The 16,775-nt window shown below is 40.4% G+C and overlaps 1 protein-coding gene across 2 annotated transcripts in view; it reads left to right on the plus strand.

Annotated features, from left to right (window-relative positions):
• azi2 (5-azacytidine induced 2) overlaps positions 1 to 16,775 on the plus strand; it is a 35,146-nt gene that overhangs the window by 845 nt on the left and 17,526 nt on the right. For both annotated transcript variants that reach the window (XM_067447782.1, XM_067447781.1), the window contains exons 2-5: positions 2,728 to 2,947; positions 4,585 to 4,701; positions 4,781 to 4,880; positions 13,516 to 13,658. In XM_067447782.1, coding sequence (XP_067303883.1) covers positions 2,735 to 2,947; positions 4,585 to 4,701; positions 4,781 to 4,880; positions 13,516 to 13,658 — 573 coding nt within the window. In that variant the 5' untranslated portion in view covers positions 2,728 to 2,734. The remainder of the gene's footprint in view (positions 1 to 2,727; positions 2,948 to 4,584; positions 4,702 to 4,780; positions 4,881 to 13,515; positions 13,659 to 16,775) is intronic.

Genomic DNA, 16,775 nt, shown 5'->3' on the forward strand with positions numbered 1-16,775 from the left:
ACTTATTGTAATTATAGCATTGTTATGGAATTTAATATTATTATGTTAATATTTGTACAGTTATATATATATATATATATATATATATATATATATATATATATATATATATATATATATATATATATATATATATATATATAATTAAATTTATATAATATTAATAAAATATTATATATTGTATTAAATTAAGAAGTAGTATATTCATTTAACAAGTATTATTTTATTAAATATATTATTATTAAATTATTATTATTTTATTACATTAACTCTTTTTAATTATTAAATATTATTTTATTTAGTTATTACATTATAACCATTATATTATTATATTATAACCATTATATTAAATATAAATATTTAATCAATAAAATTAATATTAAATATATTGAATAATAACAATGATAATATTATTAAATTAGTAAATACCATATTAAGTATTTTTATATTGTAATTGTTATTATATTAGTAAATCATTTATTAAATAATAATAGTTATTATTATTATTATTATTATTATTATTATTATTATTATTATTATTATTATTATTATTATTAAAGTTACTAGTACAATTTTATATAATTTTACTAAAATATAGTTTAAATACTTAAGGCATGTTTTCCACACTGTCTCTCAGTACATTCACACAGTGAATAATGATATTTTTTATTATTTATTTAACAATACATAATCATAAATAGAAATATTTATCCTAATATACTTTTACTAAAACAGTTTGATACACGAGAATTGACACATTGAGGCCGTGATGTAAACAAATCATTAAATCACTGACCTTTTAAAATAATCTGATAACATCGCTGCTTTCTCCAGAACGACTGCACAGCCAGATCAAATTTTTTTGCAGTATTTTCCTGTTTAACACTGTGAAGCTGCTTTGAAACAATCGGCTTGACTTAAAATAATAATTTACTGTGCATTAAATTAATAATAGTACTAACAAAAAATAATAATATAGTGTATCAATATTGGCTATATATATATATATATATATATATATATATATATATATATATATATATATATATATATATACAGGTCCTTCTCAAAAAATTAGCATATTGTGATAAAGTTCATTATTTTCCATAATGTAATGATAAAAATTATCATTACAAAAATCAACTAATTAACTCTAAACACCTGCAAAAGATTCCTGAGGCTTTTAAAAACTCCCAGCCTGGTTCATTACTCAAAACCGCAATCATGGGTAAGACTGCCGACCCGACTGCTGTCCAGAAGGCCATCATTGACACCCTCAAGCGAGAGGGGAAGACACAGAAAGACATTTCTGAACGAATAGGCTGATCCCAGAGTGCTGTATCAAGGCACCTCAGTGGGAAGTCTGTGGGAAGGAAAAAGTGTGGCAAGAAACGAGAAGAGGTGAGCAGACCCTGAGGAAGATTGTGGAGAAGGACCGATTCCAGACCTTGGGGGACCTGCGGAAGCAGTGGACTGAGTCTGGAGGAGAAACATCCAGAGCCGCCGTGCTCAGGCGTGAGCAGGAAATGGGCTACAGGTGCCGCATTCCCCAGGTCAAGACACTTTGGGCTACAGAGAAGCAGCACTGGACTGTTGCTCAGTGGTCCAAAGGACTTTTTTCGGATGAAAGCAAATTTTACATGTCATTCGGAAATCAAGGTGCCAGAGTCTGGAGGAAGACTGGGGAGAAGGAAATGCCCAAATGCCTGAAGTCCAGTGTCAAGTCCCCACAGTCAGTGATGGTCTGGGGTGCCATGTCAGCTGCTGGTGTTGGTCCGCTGTGTTTGATCAAGGGCAGGGTCAATGCCGCTCGCTATCAGGAGATTTTGGAGCACTTCATGCTTCCATCTGCTGAAAAGCTTTATGGAGATGAAGATTTGGTTTTCCAGCACGACCTGGCACCTGCTCACAGTGCCAAAACCACTGGTCAATGGTTTACTGACCATGGTATTACTGTGCTCAACTCTCCTGACCTGAACCCCATAGAGAATCTGTGGGATATTGTGAAGAGAAAGTTGAGAGACGTGAGACCCAACACTCTGGATGAGCTTAAGGCCGCTATCGAAGCATCCTGGGCCTCCAGAACACCTCAGCAGCGCCACAGGCTGATCGCCTCCACGCCACGCCGCACTGAAGCAGTCATTTCTGCTAAAGGATTCCCCACCAAGTATTGAGTGCAGAACTGAACATAATTATTTGAAGGTTGACTTTTTTGTATTAAAAACACTTTTCTTTTATTGGTCGGATGAAATATGCTAATTCTTTGAGATAGGAATTTTGGGTTTTCATGAGCTGTGTGCCAAAATCATCAGTATTAAAACAATAAAAGACCTGAAATATTTTAGTTGGTGTGCAATGAATCTAAAATATATGAAAGTTTAATTTTTATCATTACATTATGGAAAATAATGAACTTTATCACAATATGCTAATTTTTTGAGAAGGACCTGTATATGTATATATATGTATGTGTGTGTGTATATATATATATATATATATATATATATATATATATATATATATATATATATATATATATATATAGCAACTTTCATACATAAATGCAGCTCAAAGTAATTCACAAGGTGTGAGTGTGTGTGTGTGAGAGTGTGAGAGTGTGTGTGTGACATGGTTAGGTTTCGGGGCAGTGTAGGGGCATTACACCTATGGATAGTCCCAACAACTCACAAAAACCTAACGTGTGTTTGTGTGTGTGTGTGTGTTCAGCTGTGGTATGGAGTCTCCAGCCGTGGACGATGACATCTGTATCCTGAAGCATGAGACGTATGGGCCGACGGAGAGCCCGGTGTCCGTGTGTGCCGGAGACGAGTCCGTGGCGTCGCACTTCGCTCTGGTCACGGCGTACGAGGACATCAAGAAGAGGCTGCGAGACACGGAGAGAGAGAACGGGCTTCTGCGGAGGAGAGTCAAACAGCTGGAGGACAAGGTCCGTTTCAGCTCCGACAATAATCACACATGATTGATTGAATGAATTAGGCATTTATATAGCGCTTTCATATGTACTACTGCTGCAGGGGTTTTCAAACTTTATGATGCCAAGGATTCCCAATTATGATGAACCTTTATGATGGACCCCCTTCCTAAAATCTATCTCTATATATTTTTTTATCTCTAAGTCACAGTAAGTGTTAGCCTGACAAGCTAGACCCACATCAAGATGTTTGGTCTGGAAACTCCCCATTGACAGCTCAATCTGAGGGGCGGATAAACGGCTGTCTGTCAAACTCCCTCTGCATGCGATAGGATAGCGCTACACCAACCAGAGCAACGAAGGTGAAGCGGAGTCGCTGACAGATTAAACTTTCACCGTATCCGGTCGGCTAAACTCCGAACACATCTTCCCTTCTTAAGAATGACTTCAGTGCCGTTCTTTGTTCTTTTCTCAAAGAAAAGCTTAACTCCAAGTCTTCCAGAGTCGCGGTCAACGCTGATTCGAAAGACCACCGTTCGCCCGTTTCTGTGTTAGAAGCACGCAAGCGCAACTCGGCCATCATTATGTTAAGCCTCGCCCACCGACTCTATACACGATGTGATTGGCCTGACCAGAGTTTGGTTTTTACAGCTCAGACGTGTATTGAGAGTTGCTAGACGACACTCGCAGGCAGATTAGATTTGCTGCCGCTAGGGTGCGTCTAGATTTCTAGGCTAAATGTGACATTATAAATACAATATATTGTTTCCAAACTTAAACTGGCTATATTTAATGTTGGATGTATAAACCTGAAGAACATTTTCAATTAAAAATTATTTGAATAAGCAACTTTCGCAATAAATGCATGTAAACAAGCTTTCATTCTGCGTTAAGAATTCTGCCTTACAGCCCCAGTGAGGGAGATAAAGGGAGAAAAACTCACTATAAAGGGTACAAGACAAACATATACAATTCTGGACAGTATGTTTAAGGAGAAAGAAACATTTAGAAAATGAAACTGAAAGTTTATCCATTTTTGCTTTGTCTTTTTATTTCCGTGAAATTGGACCCTAGTTTGAAAACCCCTGTACTACTGTACAACCAAAGCACTTTACACTCATGTAGGGCTGTCACTTTTTATTCGAATATGCATCCGAACATGACGTGAAATATCCGTAATCAAACTATAATTAAACTCTCCGGTTTTTAAAGTGCCATGTAGCGCAATTTTTTACAGTCAGGTGTGTTTACATGGAGCACTGTAATCGGTTTAAAAGTCCAATATGAATGAAAATGCTCCATATAAACACCTCAGTCGTAATAAAAATGCCCAAACTGAATGAAATCTTTTCATGAATCGATCAAACGAAACATTTCACCATGTACACGACATGACCGGATTACTTTTGAGTGTGTGTCCTTATATGACGTACACAGAGCGTGCCGCGCTCACATGCGAATAAAAAACCATGTAGGAACACCCTAGCAACCACCCTGAGTACCCTAGCAACCAGATAGCAACACCCTAGCAACTGTCCTGAGTATCGTAGCAACTTTTGAAAACTTTCCAATTAGTGCTTTTCAAGCCAACTTAAAGATTGTCCACAAACTTTTTAATTAAGTTATTGTTTTATGTGATTATATCATTACAGCATTTCCGGCCCGAAGCGCCTCCATCTGAAGGGCCGCAGTACATGAACAAAGCCTTCAGCGCGTACCGCGGCATTTACATCGAGAAGGAGGACCTACAGATGGAGCTGAATAAAGTGGTACTGCCCGTCGGCTGCTCACTCCGCCCTTTAGCCTCTTTATGCGGACCTAAAGTGATTCCTGTGCTCTCTCTTCCAGAAAAAGGAGAAGGTGGATGTGGAGCGTGTTCTGACGGAGCAGCTGCAGGCCAAAGAGCTGGAGCTTCTGCAGCTGAGGTCAGAGATGGAGACCAGCCAAGGTGAGACTCTTCCCGGCCTTTACCAACCTGGATAATAAAGCTACAAATGCTTGTTGTTTTAAAGTCGGCATGAAACGAAAGTTGACATCGTCTTTTTCTCCTTATTGCATACCTGTCAACTTTTGGGTATCAAAATCCGGGTGAGATGTTATGGGGGGGACTATAAATCCTCACATAGACCCATAATAATAATACTTTTAATTTGTACCTGGGCACTTCCTACTTGTATAACAACTTAACAAGTGGGAAATATACTTGTTATCAGTTTGCACTGCATAAGTTATGAATTATATATAGATTAATCCTTATTAAAGGTACTGAAGTTATTTAGTCAAGAGCAGAGCATATTTAGTGAGCAATTACTTTAGTTCTTTACATTGTCATTATAAGTGGTTACTGTCACTTTAAAAGATCTTCCGCTGTCACACATGGGGCCCTATTTTAACGATCTGAAACGCAAGTGTCAAAGCGCGGAGCGCAAGTAACTTTGTGGGCGGGTCTCGGCGCTGTTGCTATTTTCCCGGCGGGATAAATGGCTCTTGTGCCCGGCGCAAATCTAAAATGGGTTGGTCTGAAGTAGCTTCATTATTCATAGGTGTGGTTTGGGCGTAACGTGAATAAACCAATCAGAGCGGCATCCAACATTCCCTTTAAAAGCAGCTGCGCAAGTTCCATTATGGGTCGCTATTATTATGGCGTATTTACCAGGCGCACGCCAGGAGCGGTTCACAGCCGAGGAGACTGATGTTCTTGTAGAGCAGTGAAAGACAGAGGAGCTGTGTTGTATGGGGATGGGAGAAACACAATTTAAGGAGGAAATAGCCACAATTTTTTCACATCTTCGTGGCACACCACAATGATTTCCGTCATCTCGTGTTAATATTTTTTTAGTGTAACAATTTATGATTTGCAAAAATAACTGTTGCATCTGTGTAGATTTCATGAGCAAAGTGTATGCGCCACTGACTTTAGACTGGGTTTTTTCTGGTCAGTGGCGCAATTGTTTAATGGAACAGCAAAATAGCACTAGGGATTGTTTGCTGGATACTTGACAGGTATGCCTTATTGTGACGTATATCCGAGTGAAAAGGCCTTGATTTCGTCCTTCGGGAACTGATTGGAAGTTGGCTGTTGCTAACAAAATGGAGGCAGATTTCAATGGCCTCAGCGACAGGCGTCTGAGAGGCGGAGCAGAAACGAGACTGAGTGCGATATCCCGTTATGAGTCAGTGAATCGATTCATGATTCAGATCACGTGTCAAACTACTGAAATCACGTGACATTGGCGATCCGAATCATCAATCGATTCACTGACTCATAACCGTTCGAAGCTTTTTTTCTGAAATCGGCCATCACTATATAAGTCGTTATTTAGGTTTTTTTGCGCATAAAAACTATTCTGGCCTCTTCATAAATGATTGTAGAGCCGCTGTAGTGAGATGGGCTTTGTAACGACGTCTTTAGTGCCTTTATGGGTCTTGAGAGAGGAAATGACATTGGTGTCAATGAAGGCCTTTCTGAGCCATCGGATTTCAACACTAATATCTTCATCTGTGTGTGAAGATGAGCGGAGGTCTGACGGCTGTCCCACCACAGGAGGAATTAATGACACAATTCACATTTTTGGGTGAACTAACCCTTTAACGTCTAGTTAGTCTCTAATCCACCTGCGGACTCTCTGTTGAAGGAGCAAACGTGCACTTCTGAGGCTTCCTTATGTTTGTACAGGAAACCTTTGAGTTTCCTGAGAAAATCTCAGCTAAAAAAGCAGCTGCATTTGTTGGTCCTCCATCTTAGACAGCAGATTTAGTCTGAAAGCAAAGCTCGCTGAGAGCCGTGGCTGATGTATTTATTCTCTATAAAAGCCCGGAGTCGGGGCTTAGGGTTAGTAGATAAACCTGGGGGTTAGTAGATAAACATCACAGGCTCATTTATACATTATTGATATATACCTGACATTTCTAAACCACAGAGATTTGAAAGTAAATAGTACAATATTATTACATTATTTTAATACTATTATGGTTTTACATTACTAAACAATTATGATATTATTAAATAAATAAATATATATAACTCACTATTATTATTGTATTAAATATTATGCTGTTGAGCTTTTAAATGAATACTATTTTATTCAATTATTATATTTTAAATGACTGAATAAGTATAATATTATAAGTATTTAATATTAAAATATAATATTGTTATTACATGATTACCATAATGCTTTTCAGACTTCAGTTGTTTATATATATATATATATATATATATATATATATATATATATATATATATATATATATATATATATATATATATATATATATAAAATTACATTGAGGAATTATTAAATTATTATTATATTAAGTATTGTTTATATAAATTACTAAATATAATTGCTTTGAGTTATTACATGATTACTATTATTTACAATTATTAAATGATTAACAATTATATTAATTCATAAATACATTTTATATTAAATTACGTATTTTTATATAATGAACATTATAAATTATTATATTACATTTATTAAATTATTAACAAATGTATCTTCCTTTATCATCAATTATTGTCATATTATTAAAAGTTACTAGTAATATATTACATAATATAATAATACCTAAACACAGTTAAAATATAGTTAAAATAATTAAGGCATGTTTATCATTGTAATGCCACGCCAGCAGAGGGAGCCCTCACCTGAATTCTGACTGTGTGCCACTGTCTCTGCTCACTCTACAGTCACTTCCTGTTTGGCAGCCATTTTAAGCATGGCATGGCCAAACAGACCTTGCGAAGTATTGCCAGTCTTACTGCCTTACTGAGCGTTTATCCATTGTCTGCTTGCCTTGCGTTTGACCAATTGCCTGTTTAGCTTGATCATTGTTTCTGGACTACCCTTTGGACTTGTTTGCCTGTTTGGATTGTTTATTGTGTTTGACCATTCTGCCTGCCTCTCGACTACTGCCTTTTGGATATTCCTGTGGCTTGTTTTCCCATTAAAACTTCTGCACATGGATTCAATCCCAGCCTCAGCCTCTTCCTTACAGAATACTTCGCCACCAATGAACCCAGCAGAAGTTTCTGAGCTGCAAGCGGCTTTTGCTTATCAAAACGAAGTACTTAAAGGATACCAGGAACAACTCGACAAACTTCAGTCTGCCAATGAATATCTGACCCACTACATTCGATCGCTTCCTCCACCCATGCCACAAACAGTAAGTTTTTCAATGCCTGATAAGTTTGATGGTTCAGCTGAACAGTGTAGAGGGTTTATTCGCCAAGTGGAGAACTTTTTTGATAACCAGCAGGACAAATTTAATTCTGACGAGAAAAAATGTGCTTTCCTAATGACACTTCTCTCTGGTAATGCAATTGATTGGGCTGCAGCGGTATGGGATACTGATTTGAGGTTTAGAACTACATATGATTACTTTATTCGTCAGCTACGGAATGTGTGTGAGTATCCCGCAGGGGGAAAAAATGTATCAACTCAGCTGCTTCAAATGTCTCAGGGCAGTCGTACCGCTGCAGAGTACGCTATTGAATTCAGAACGCTTGCAGCACAAAGCGGAAATAACGATGTGTCATTAAAGGCTGTGTTTCAACAAAGTCTGAATCCGGATCTACAAACTGAATTGGCCTGTAAGGGTGAAAATTCTTCATTTTCTGAGTATGTGACACTTGCAATCAGAATTGACAACCTGATGAGAAATGCTCCTAAGAAGAGGTCTACTCGATGGTCACAGTCAAGCACTCCTACCACACATCAGTTTCACCATGTTCCTCAGCTCACCACAATACCTGAATCAAAGCCAAGTCAAGAACCAATGCAACTGGGCTTCTCCAGACTCTCTGAGGAAGAGAGAATTCGAAGACGGAAGCTTAACCTTTGCTATTACTGTGGGGAAGCACGCCACATTATCATGGAATGCCCTCACAAGCCCAGGAGAACAACCAAGACTGCCACCCGAGTAAATATTGACCAATTTTCTTTCCTTCCTATAAAATCATTTACTTTTCCTGTTCGACTAGCTACTGAAAATATCTCTGTTGATGTAACAGCGCTGATTGACTCTGGAGCAGCCTTGAACCTCATTCACAAGGACCTCATCACAAAATTCAACATTCCTACTCAGCCCTGTAAACCACCTATCAAGATCAGTGCTGTTAACGATGCACCCATTGGAGCTGGGATTACTCAGCAGACACTACCCCTACAACTCTACATCGGATTATTCCATCAAGAGGCTATCTCTTTCTACGTCATTGACTCACCTAGGCATGACATCATCCTGGGCTTTCCCTGGTTATCTGTTCATGATCCAGTTATCTCCTGGCATTATGGTGAGCTGACTCATTGGTCTCAATTTTGCCTTAACCATTGCATGCACTTGAATGTAGTCCCACCATGTTTTACTACAAGTATTGAAAGCCCTGACACCAAGCAAACCACAAGGATTCCACACTGTTATAATGACCTTGCCGAAGTGTTTAGCAAAACTAAAGCCACACAACTCCCACCTCATCGACCATGGGACTGCGCCATTGATCTGTTGTCCGGCACCATGCCCCCTAAAAGCAAAGTGTATTCTTTGTCCCGTAGTGAAACTCAAGCTATGGAGGAGTATATAGAAGAAGCTCTGACCTTTGGGTTTATTCGCCCATCCACTTCCCCAGCTGCTGCAGGATTCTTCTTTGTAGAGAAGAAGGGTGGAGGCTTACGCCCCTGTATTGACTACAGGGGATTGAATAACGTCACAGTCAAGTTCCCTTACCCTCTTCCACTGGTTCCTGTGGCCCTGGAACAACTGCGTGAAGCCAAAATCTACACAAAACTTGATCTCAGAAGTGCATATAATTTGATTAGAATTCGTGAAGGGGATGAATGGAAGACGGCCTTCCTCACCACTAGGGGGCACTATGAATATCTTGTCATGCCCTATGGACTTGCTAACGCTCCTGCAGTGTTTCAGGCCTTCATCAATGAGATATTTCGTGATCTCTTGAACCAGTATGTAGTGGCATATCTTGATGACATTCTAATATATTCCAAGTGTGAAGCCGACCACATTAACCACGTCAAGACTGTGCTGACACGTCTATTGGAGAACCAGCTGTATGTTAAGGCTGAGAAGTGCGAGTTTCATGTAAAACAAACAACCTTCTTGGGATATCGCATCAGCCACCAAGGCGTAAAGATGGATGAAGCCAAAGTCCAAGCAGTCACTGAATGGCCCCGACCTACCACAATAAAGGAACTGCAGAGATTCCTAGGCTTCGCAAATTTCTACAGACGCTTCATTAGAAATTACAGTCTGATTGCTTCTCCGCTGACATCCCTTTTGAAAGGAAAACCTGCTAAGCTTAAATGGTCCGAAGAAGCCACTAGGGCTTTCACTAAGCTCAAGGACAGGTTTACCACAGCTCCCATTCTCAAGCATCCTGATCCCAATATTCCTTTCGTGGTTGAAGTCGATGCCTCAGATTGTGGAATTGGAGCCGTACTCTCACAACGTCACGGCCAGCCAAGCAAGCTTTACCCCTGTGCGTTTTTCTCAAGAAAACTGACTTCAGCCGAGCGTAACTATGATGTAGGAAATAAGGAACTGTTATCAATGAAGGCAGCTATTGAAGAGTGGAGACATTGGCTGGAGGGGGCCATTCATCCCTTTCAGGTTATCACAGATCATAAAAATCTGGAATACATTAAGAGTGCCAAACGCCTGAACCCTCGTCAAGCTCGCTGGTTTCTTTTCTTCACTCGCTTCCATTTTACAGTCACATACAGACCAGGCAGTAAGAATAGTAAGGCGGATGCTCTGTCCAGACGCCATGATCCTCCTGCAGAAAATGTCTCACCTGAATCTATTCTTCCTCCAACAGTCATTATAGCCCCAATTTCTTGGGACCTAATGGAAGAGATCCAGCAAACCCATCAACAAGAACCACCGCCTGTTAACTGTCCTCCAAACAAACATTATGTACCACAAACTCTTCGTCAAAAGGTCATGCAATGGGTCCACACAGCTCTAAGCTCAGGTCACCCTGGAATTTCTCGTACACTCCGTCTTCTACAAAATTCCTTCTGGTGGCCATCAATGATTAAAGATGTAACAATCTATGTTAAGTCCTGCCAGGTCTGTGCACAGTCTAAGACCCCTAAGGAGTTACCCTCAGGCCTCCTCCAACCACTTCCAACTCCTCACCGTCCTTGGTCACATTTGTCCATAGACTTCGTCACTGACCTGCCCCTCTCAAATGGTTTCACGACTATCCTGGTCATCATCGATCGCTTTTCTAAGTCCTGCCGCCTAGTTCCACTAAAAGGGCTCCCTACAGCCATGGAGACAGCACAAGCCCTATTTCATCATGTCTTCCGGATCTATGGCATCCCAGATGATATTGTAACTTACAGAGGAACCCAATTCACATCTCAGGTTTGGAGAGCCTTTTGCAGACACCTGGATATCAACGTGAGCCTCACCTCAGGGTATCACCCGCAATCTAATGGACAGGTGGAACGGCTAAACCAAGAGCTTGGCAGATATCTCAGAAGTTATTGCAGTCGTGAACAACATCGCTGGGTGGAATTCCTCCCGTGGGCTGAATATGCCCAAAACTCCTTGACCCACTCTTCCAATAGCATGACTCCTTTCCAATGTGTCTTAGGATACCAGCCCCCCTTGTTCCCGTGGTCTGGTGAACCCTCATCAGTCCCTGCTGTGGATGACTGGATCAGGCGTAGTGAGAGAGTGTGGGACAGTGCCCATGTCCGTTTACAGAGAGCCTTCCGCACACAGGAGCTCCAGGCCAACAGACGGCATCGCTCACACCCTCCCTACCAACCCGGACAACAGGTCTGGCTCTCCACAAGGGACCTCAAGCTGCGGCTACCAAGCAGGAAGCTCAGCCCCAAGTATGTTGGCCCATTCAAGATTCTCAGACAGATTAATGAAGTCACGTACCAGCTTGACCTTCCTGCTCATTATCGTATTTCTCCCTCCTTCCATGTCTCGCTCCTCAAACCGGTCCACCCGCACCCTGACCCCAATGCAGAGGGCCAAGAGCCACCGCCACCACTGGATGTAGATGGATCACCAGCATATAAAGTAAAAGAGTTGCTAGATTCAAGGCGCAGAGGGGGTCAGATCCAATACTTGGTAGATTGGGAGGGCTATGGGCCTGAGGAGAGATCCTGGGTAGCCGCCCGCGACATCTTAGACCCATCTCTCATTGAGGACTTTCATCGAGCCAGACCTGATCGGCCAGCACCATGACCACGGGGACGTCCATGTAAAGCGCCAGGAGGCGCTCCTAGGAGGGGGGGGGTTCTGTAATGCCACGCCAGCAGAGGGAGCCCTCACCTGAATTCTGACTGTGTGCCACTGTCTCTGCTCACTCTACAGTCACTTCCTGTTTGGCAGCCATTTTAAGCATGGCATGGCCAAACAGACCTTGCGAAGTATTGCCAGTCTTACTGCCTTACTGAGCGTTTATCCATTGTCTGTTTGCCTTGCGTTTGACCAATTGCCTGTTTAGCTTGATCATTGTTTCTGGACTACCCTTTGGACTTGTTTGCCTGTTTGGATTGTTTATTGTGTTTGACCATTCTGCCTGCCTCTCGACTACTGCCTTTTGGATATTCCTGTGGCTTGTTTTCCCATTAAAACTTCTGCACATGGATTCAATCCCAGCCTCAGCCTCTTCCTTACAATCATGTTGTTTCTCAGTAAATTAACACAAGGAATAATAGAATATTTAATTATTTATTTAACAATACATAGTCATTAATGGCAATAAATATCCAAATATATTTTTCTAAAACATGAAAAATGACACATTGAAGCTGTGAATCATTGAATCCCAGTCAGGGTGGGAAATCAACTTTTTTGCCCACTAGCCACAGTGGCTATATTTATTTAATATTTAATATTTATTACCTACCACTTTGTCCAGAATTCAAATTTATAAAAGAAAGTACATTAGAATAGTATGGGGTGAATTTGGGTTGATTGGGACACTTTTTCCCAGTCATTTCAATGGCAAAAACAGTCGACAAATGTGCATTCACTGCAAAAAATGCTTTTCTTATTTAGTACTTTTTTTTTATGTCTAGTCTAAATATCTAAAAATTCTTAAATCAAGATGCATTTACTAGATAAGTAAAACGACATAGGATAGTTTTGCTTGTTTTCTGGGTTAAGATATCAAAATGAAGTGAGTTTTTGCTTAAAACAAGCTAAATGATCTGCCAACGGGGTGAGAAAAATAATCTTATTTCTGTTCGGAAACAAGAAACAAGATTTCAATCAGAAATAAGATTATTTTTCTCACCCCGTTGGCAGATCATTTAGCTTGTTTTAAGCAAAAACTCACTTCATTTTGATATCTTTACCCAGAAAACAAGCAAAAATATCTTATTTTATTTATCTAGTAAATGCATCTTGATTTAAGAATTGTTAGATATTTAGACTGGAAAGAAGACAAAATTACTGAGTATAAAGCACTTAATTGTTTAGTATTAAGTATTAAATAATTTCCCACCCTGATCCCAGTATATCATGAATGGTCACCATCGCCCTTGCATTGCAATAAGCTTTTCCTCCGTGTGTTTTTTCTGTGTCAGTGATGAGGAGTCTGACGGATGCAGGAGATTACTGGCAGGTGGACCGAGGCAGCAGCGAGATGAAGATCCACTCACTGCAGGAGCAGCTGGACCGCTTACAGCTGGAGAATAATGCACTGCACGAGCTCTGCAGGGCTGGACAGGTGCGTCTCATACAATGATCAGGCATAACATTATGACGTCCTTATATTGTGTTGGTCCTGACCCGTTGAGGCATGGACTCCACTAGACCCCTGAAGGTGTGCTGGGGTATCTGGCACCAAGATGTTAGCAGCAGATCCTTTAAGTCCTGTAATTTGCGAGGTGGGGCCTCCATGGATCGGACTTGTTTGTTCAGCTCATCCCACAGATGCTGGATTGGATTGAGATCTGGGGAATCTGGAGGCCGAGTCAACGCCTCAAACTCGTCGTTGTGCTCCTCAAACCATTCCTGAAGCATTTGTGCTTTGTGTCAGGAGCATTATCCTGCTGGAAGAGCCACAGCCACCAGAATACCGTTTCCATGAAAGGCTGAACATGGTCTCAGCAATGCTTAGGTAGGTGGAGCGTGTCAAAGTAATATCCACATGGATGGAGGACCCAAGGTTTCCCAGCAGAACATTGGCCAAAGCATCACACTGCCTCCGCCGGCTCGCCTTCTTCCCATAGTGCATCCTGGGGCCATGTGTTCAAACAGGCTTTCCTGTAGCTCAAACAGTAGAGCGTGGCGCTAGCAACGCCAGAGTCATGGGTTCGATTCCCAGGGAAAGCAAGAACTTACAATATTGTAAAATGTATACTTTAAAATGCAGTTGTAAGTCGCTTTGGATAAAAGCATCTGCAATGTAATCACTCCTTGCTCACTGATATCAGAAACACTGCTCCATCTTCACTCCGAGGAAATTTGTGGCTAAAGTATTTAAGTAAGCTCTGCAAAATCACAAAAGTTTAGTTTATAAAATGCATCAAAAAAAAACAAACAATAGATGGTTTCAACATGGTTTATTGCAACAATAAAAATTCCTACCACAAGCTCATTAGGCTTTATCAGCATTGAAAGTTAAACTTCATTGCTGCTTTTGCAGTGCAAATGTTGTTTGGAAAGATGAAAATAGTATGTTTTCATCGGTTGTTTTATCTACGGGTCCCATTACAGATTTCTGCTCATTTAAAATCCGATGCAGATAACTGTACGCAGATAAGCACTATAAGATCACATTTGTTTGAATGCATTAAAGAGAGCGATTGCATGTGCGAATAAGTGCTGCGTGTTTAAAATGTGCTTTCACCCGATCATATTCAGTATGTAGAAGGTACAAAAAAATTACTTGAACTATAACATCCCGCTCATGTCCATTGCCGTCATCATCCTGTACAATCTTTCTGATTTGAGTGATCGGTCTGAATTGAGCAAGTTAAATGTGTTTAATGTGTGAGTTCTGGCTACAAATACTGTTATATTATGGGCTGTTGCCATAAATTGAACTCGTGATGGAGCGGTAGTGGAGCGCATGATAAACCACAACGCTACGACTTTTAAAAAACCTGCTCCTCACTCCACACTGCAAAAATGCTTTTATTAATTAGTATTTTTGTCCTGTTTTAAGTCCAAATATCTAAAAATGCTTAAATTATTCAGCATTTACTACATAAGCAAAAAAAATTGTCTCGTCTTGGTGGAAAATAACTCAAAATGAAGAGAGTTTTTGCTTAAAATAAGCAAAATAATCTTCCAATGGGGTGAGAAAAATAATCTTAATTCAAACAGAAAACAAGATTATTTTGTTTACCCCATTTTTTGCAGTGCATTCAAAATCACGTCACTCCACTCACGTACTTGTCTGTTTGATCGGACCACACGGGCCAGCCTTCGCTCCCCACGTGCATCAATGAGCCTTGGCCGCCCATGACCCTGTGGCCGGTTCTCCACTGTTCCTTCCTTGGAGCACTTTTGATAGATACTGACCACTGCAGACCGGGAACAGCCCACAAGAGCTGCAGTTTTGGAGATGCTCTGACCCAGTCATCTAGCCGTCACAATCTGGCCCTTGTCAAACTCGCTCAAATCCTTACGCTTGCCCATTTCTCCTGCTTCTAACACATCAACTCTGAGGACAAAATGTTCACTTGCTGCCTAATATATCCCACCCACTAACAGGAGATGAAGAGATCATCAGTGTTATTCACTTCTCCTACACTTTGTCATAATGTCGTGCCTGGTCGGTGTGTGTATATATATATATATATATATATATACAGTCTTGTTCAAAATAATAGCAGTACAATGTGACTAACCAGAATAATCAAGGTTTTTAGTATATTTTTTATTGCTACGTGGCAAACAAGTTACCAGTAGGTTCAGTAGATTCTCAGAAAACAAACAAGACCCAGCATTCATGATATGCACGCTCTTAAGGCTGTGCAATTGGGCAATTAGTGGAATTAGTTGAAAGGGGTGTGTTCAAAAAAATAGCAGTGTGGCATTCAATCACTGAGGTCATCACTTTTGTGAAGAAACAGGTGTGAATCAGGTGGCCCCTATTTAAGGATGAAGCCAACACTTGTTGAACATGCATTTGAAAGCTGAGGAAAATGGGTCGTTCAAGACAGTGTTCAGAAGAACAGCGTACTTTGATTAAAAAGTTGATTAGAGAGGGGAAAACCTATAAAGAGGTGCAAAAAATGATAGGCTGTTCAGCTAAAATGATCTCCAATGCCTTAAAATGGAGAGCAAAACCAGAGAGACGTGGAAGAAAACGGAAGACAACCATCAAAATGGATAGAAGAATAACCAGAATGGCAAAGGCTCAGCCAATGATCACCTCCAGGATGATCAAAGACAGTCTGGAGTTACCTGTAAGTACTGTGACAGTTAGAAGACGTCTGTGTGAAGCTAATCTATTTTCAAGAATCCCCCGCAAAGTCCCTCTGTTAAAAAAAAGGCATGTGCAGAAGAGGTTACAATTTGCCAAAGAACACATCAACTGGCCTAAAGAGAAATGGAGGAACATTTTGTGGACTGATGAGAGTAAAATTGTTCTTTTTGGGTCCAAGGGCCACAGGCAGTTTGTGAGACGACCCCCAAACTCTGAATTCAAGCCACAGTACACAGTGAAGACAGTGAAGCATGGAGGTGCAAGCATCATGATATGGGCATGTTTCTCCTACTATGGTGTTGGGCCTATTTATCGCATACCAGGGATCATGGATCAGTTTGCATATGTTAAAATACTTGAAGAGGTCATGTTGCCCTATGCTGAAGAGGACATGCCCTTGAAGCG

The sequence above is a fragment of the Pseudorasbora parva genome, chromosome 7, assembly GCF_024679245.1.
Source record: "Pseudorasbora parva isolate DD20220531a chromosome 7, ASM2467924v1, whole genome shotgun sequence".
Classification (NCBI taxonomy): Eukaryota; Metazoa; Chordata; class Actinopteri; order Cypriniformes; family Gobionidae; genus Pseudorasbora; species Pseudorasbora parva.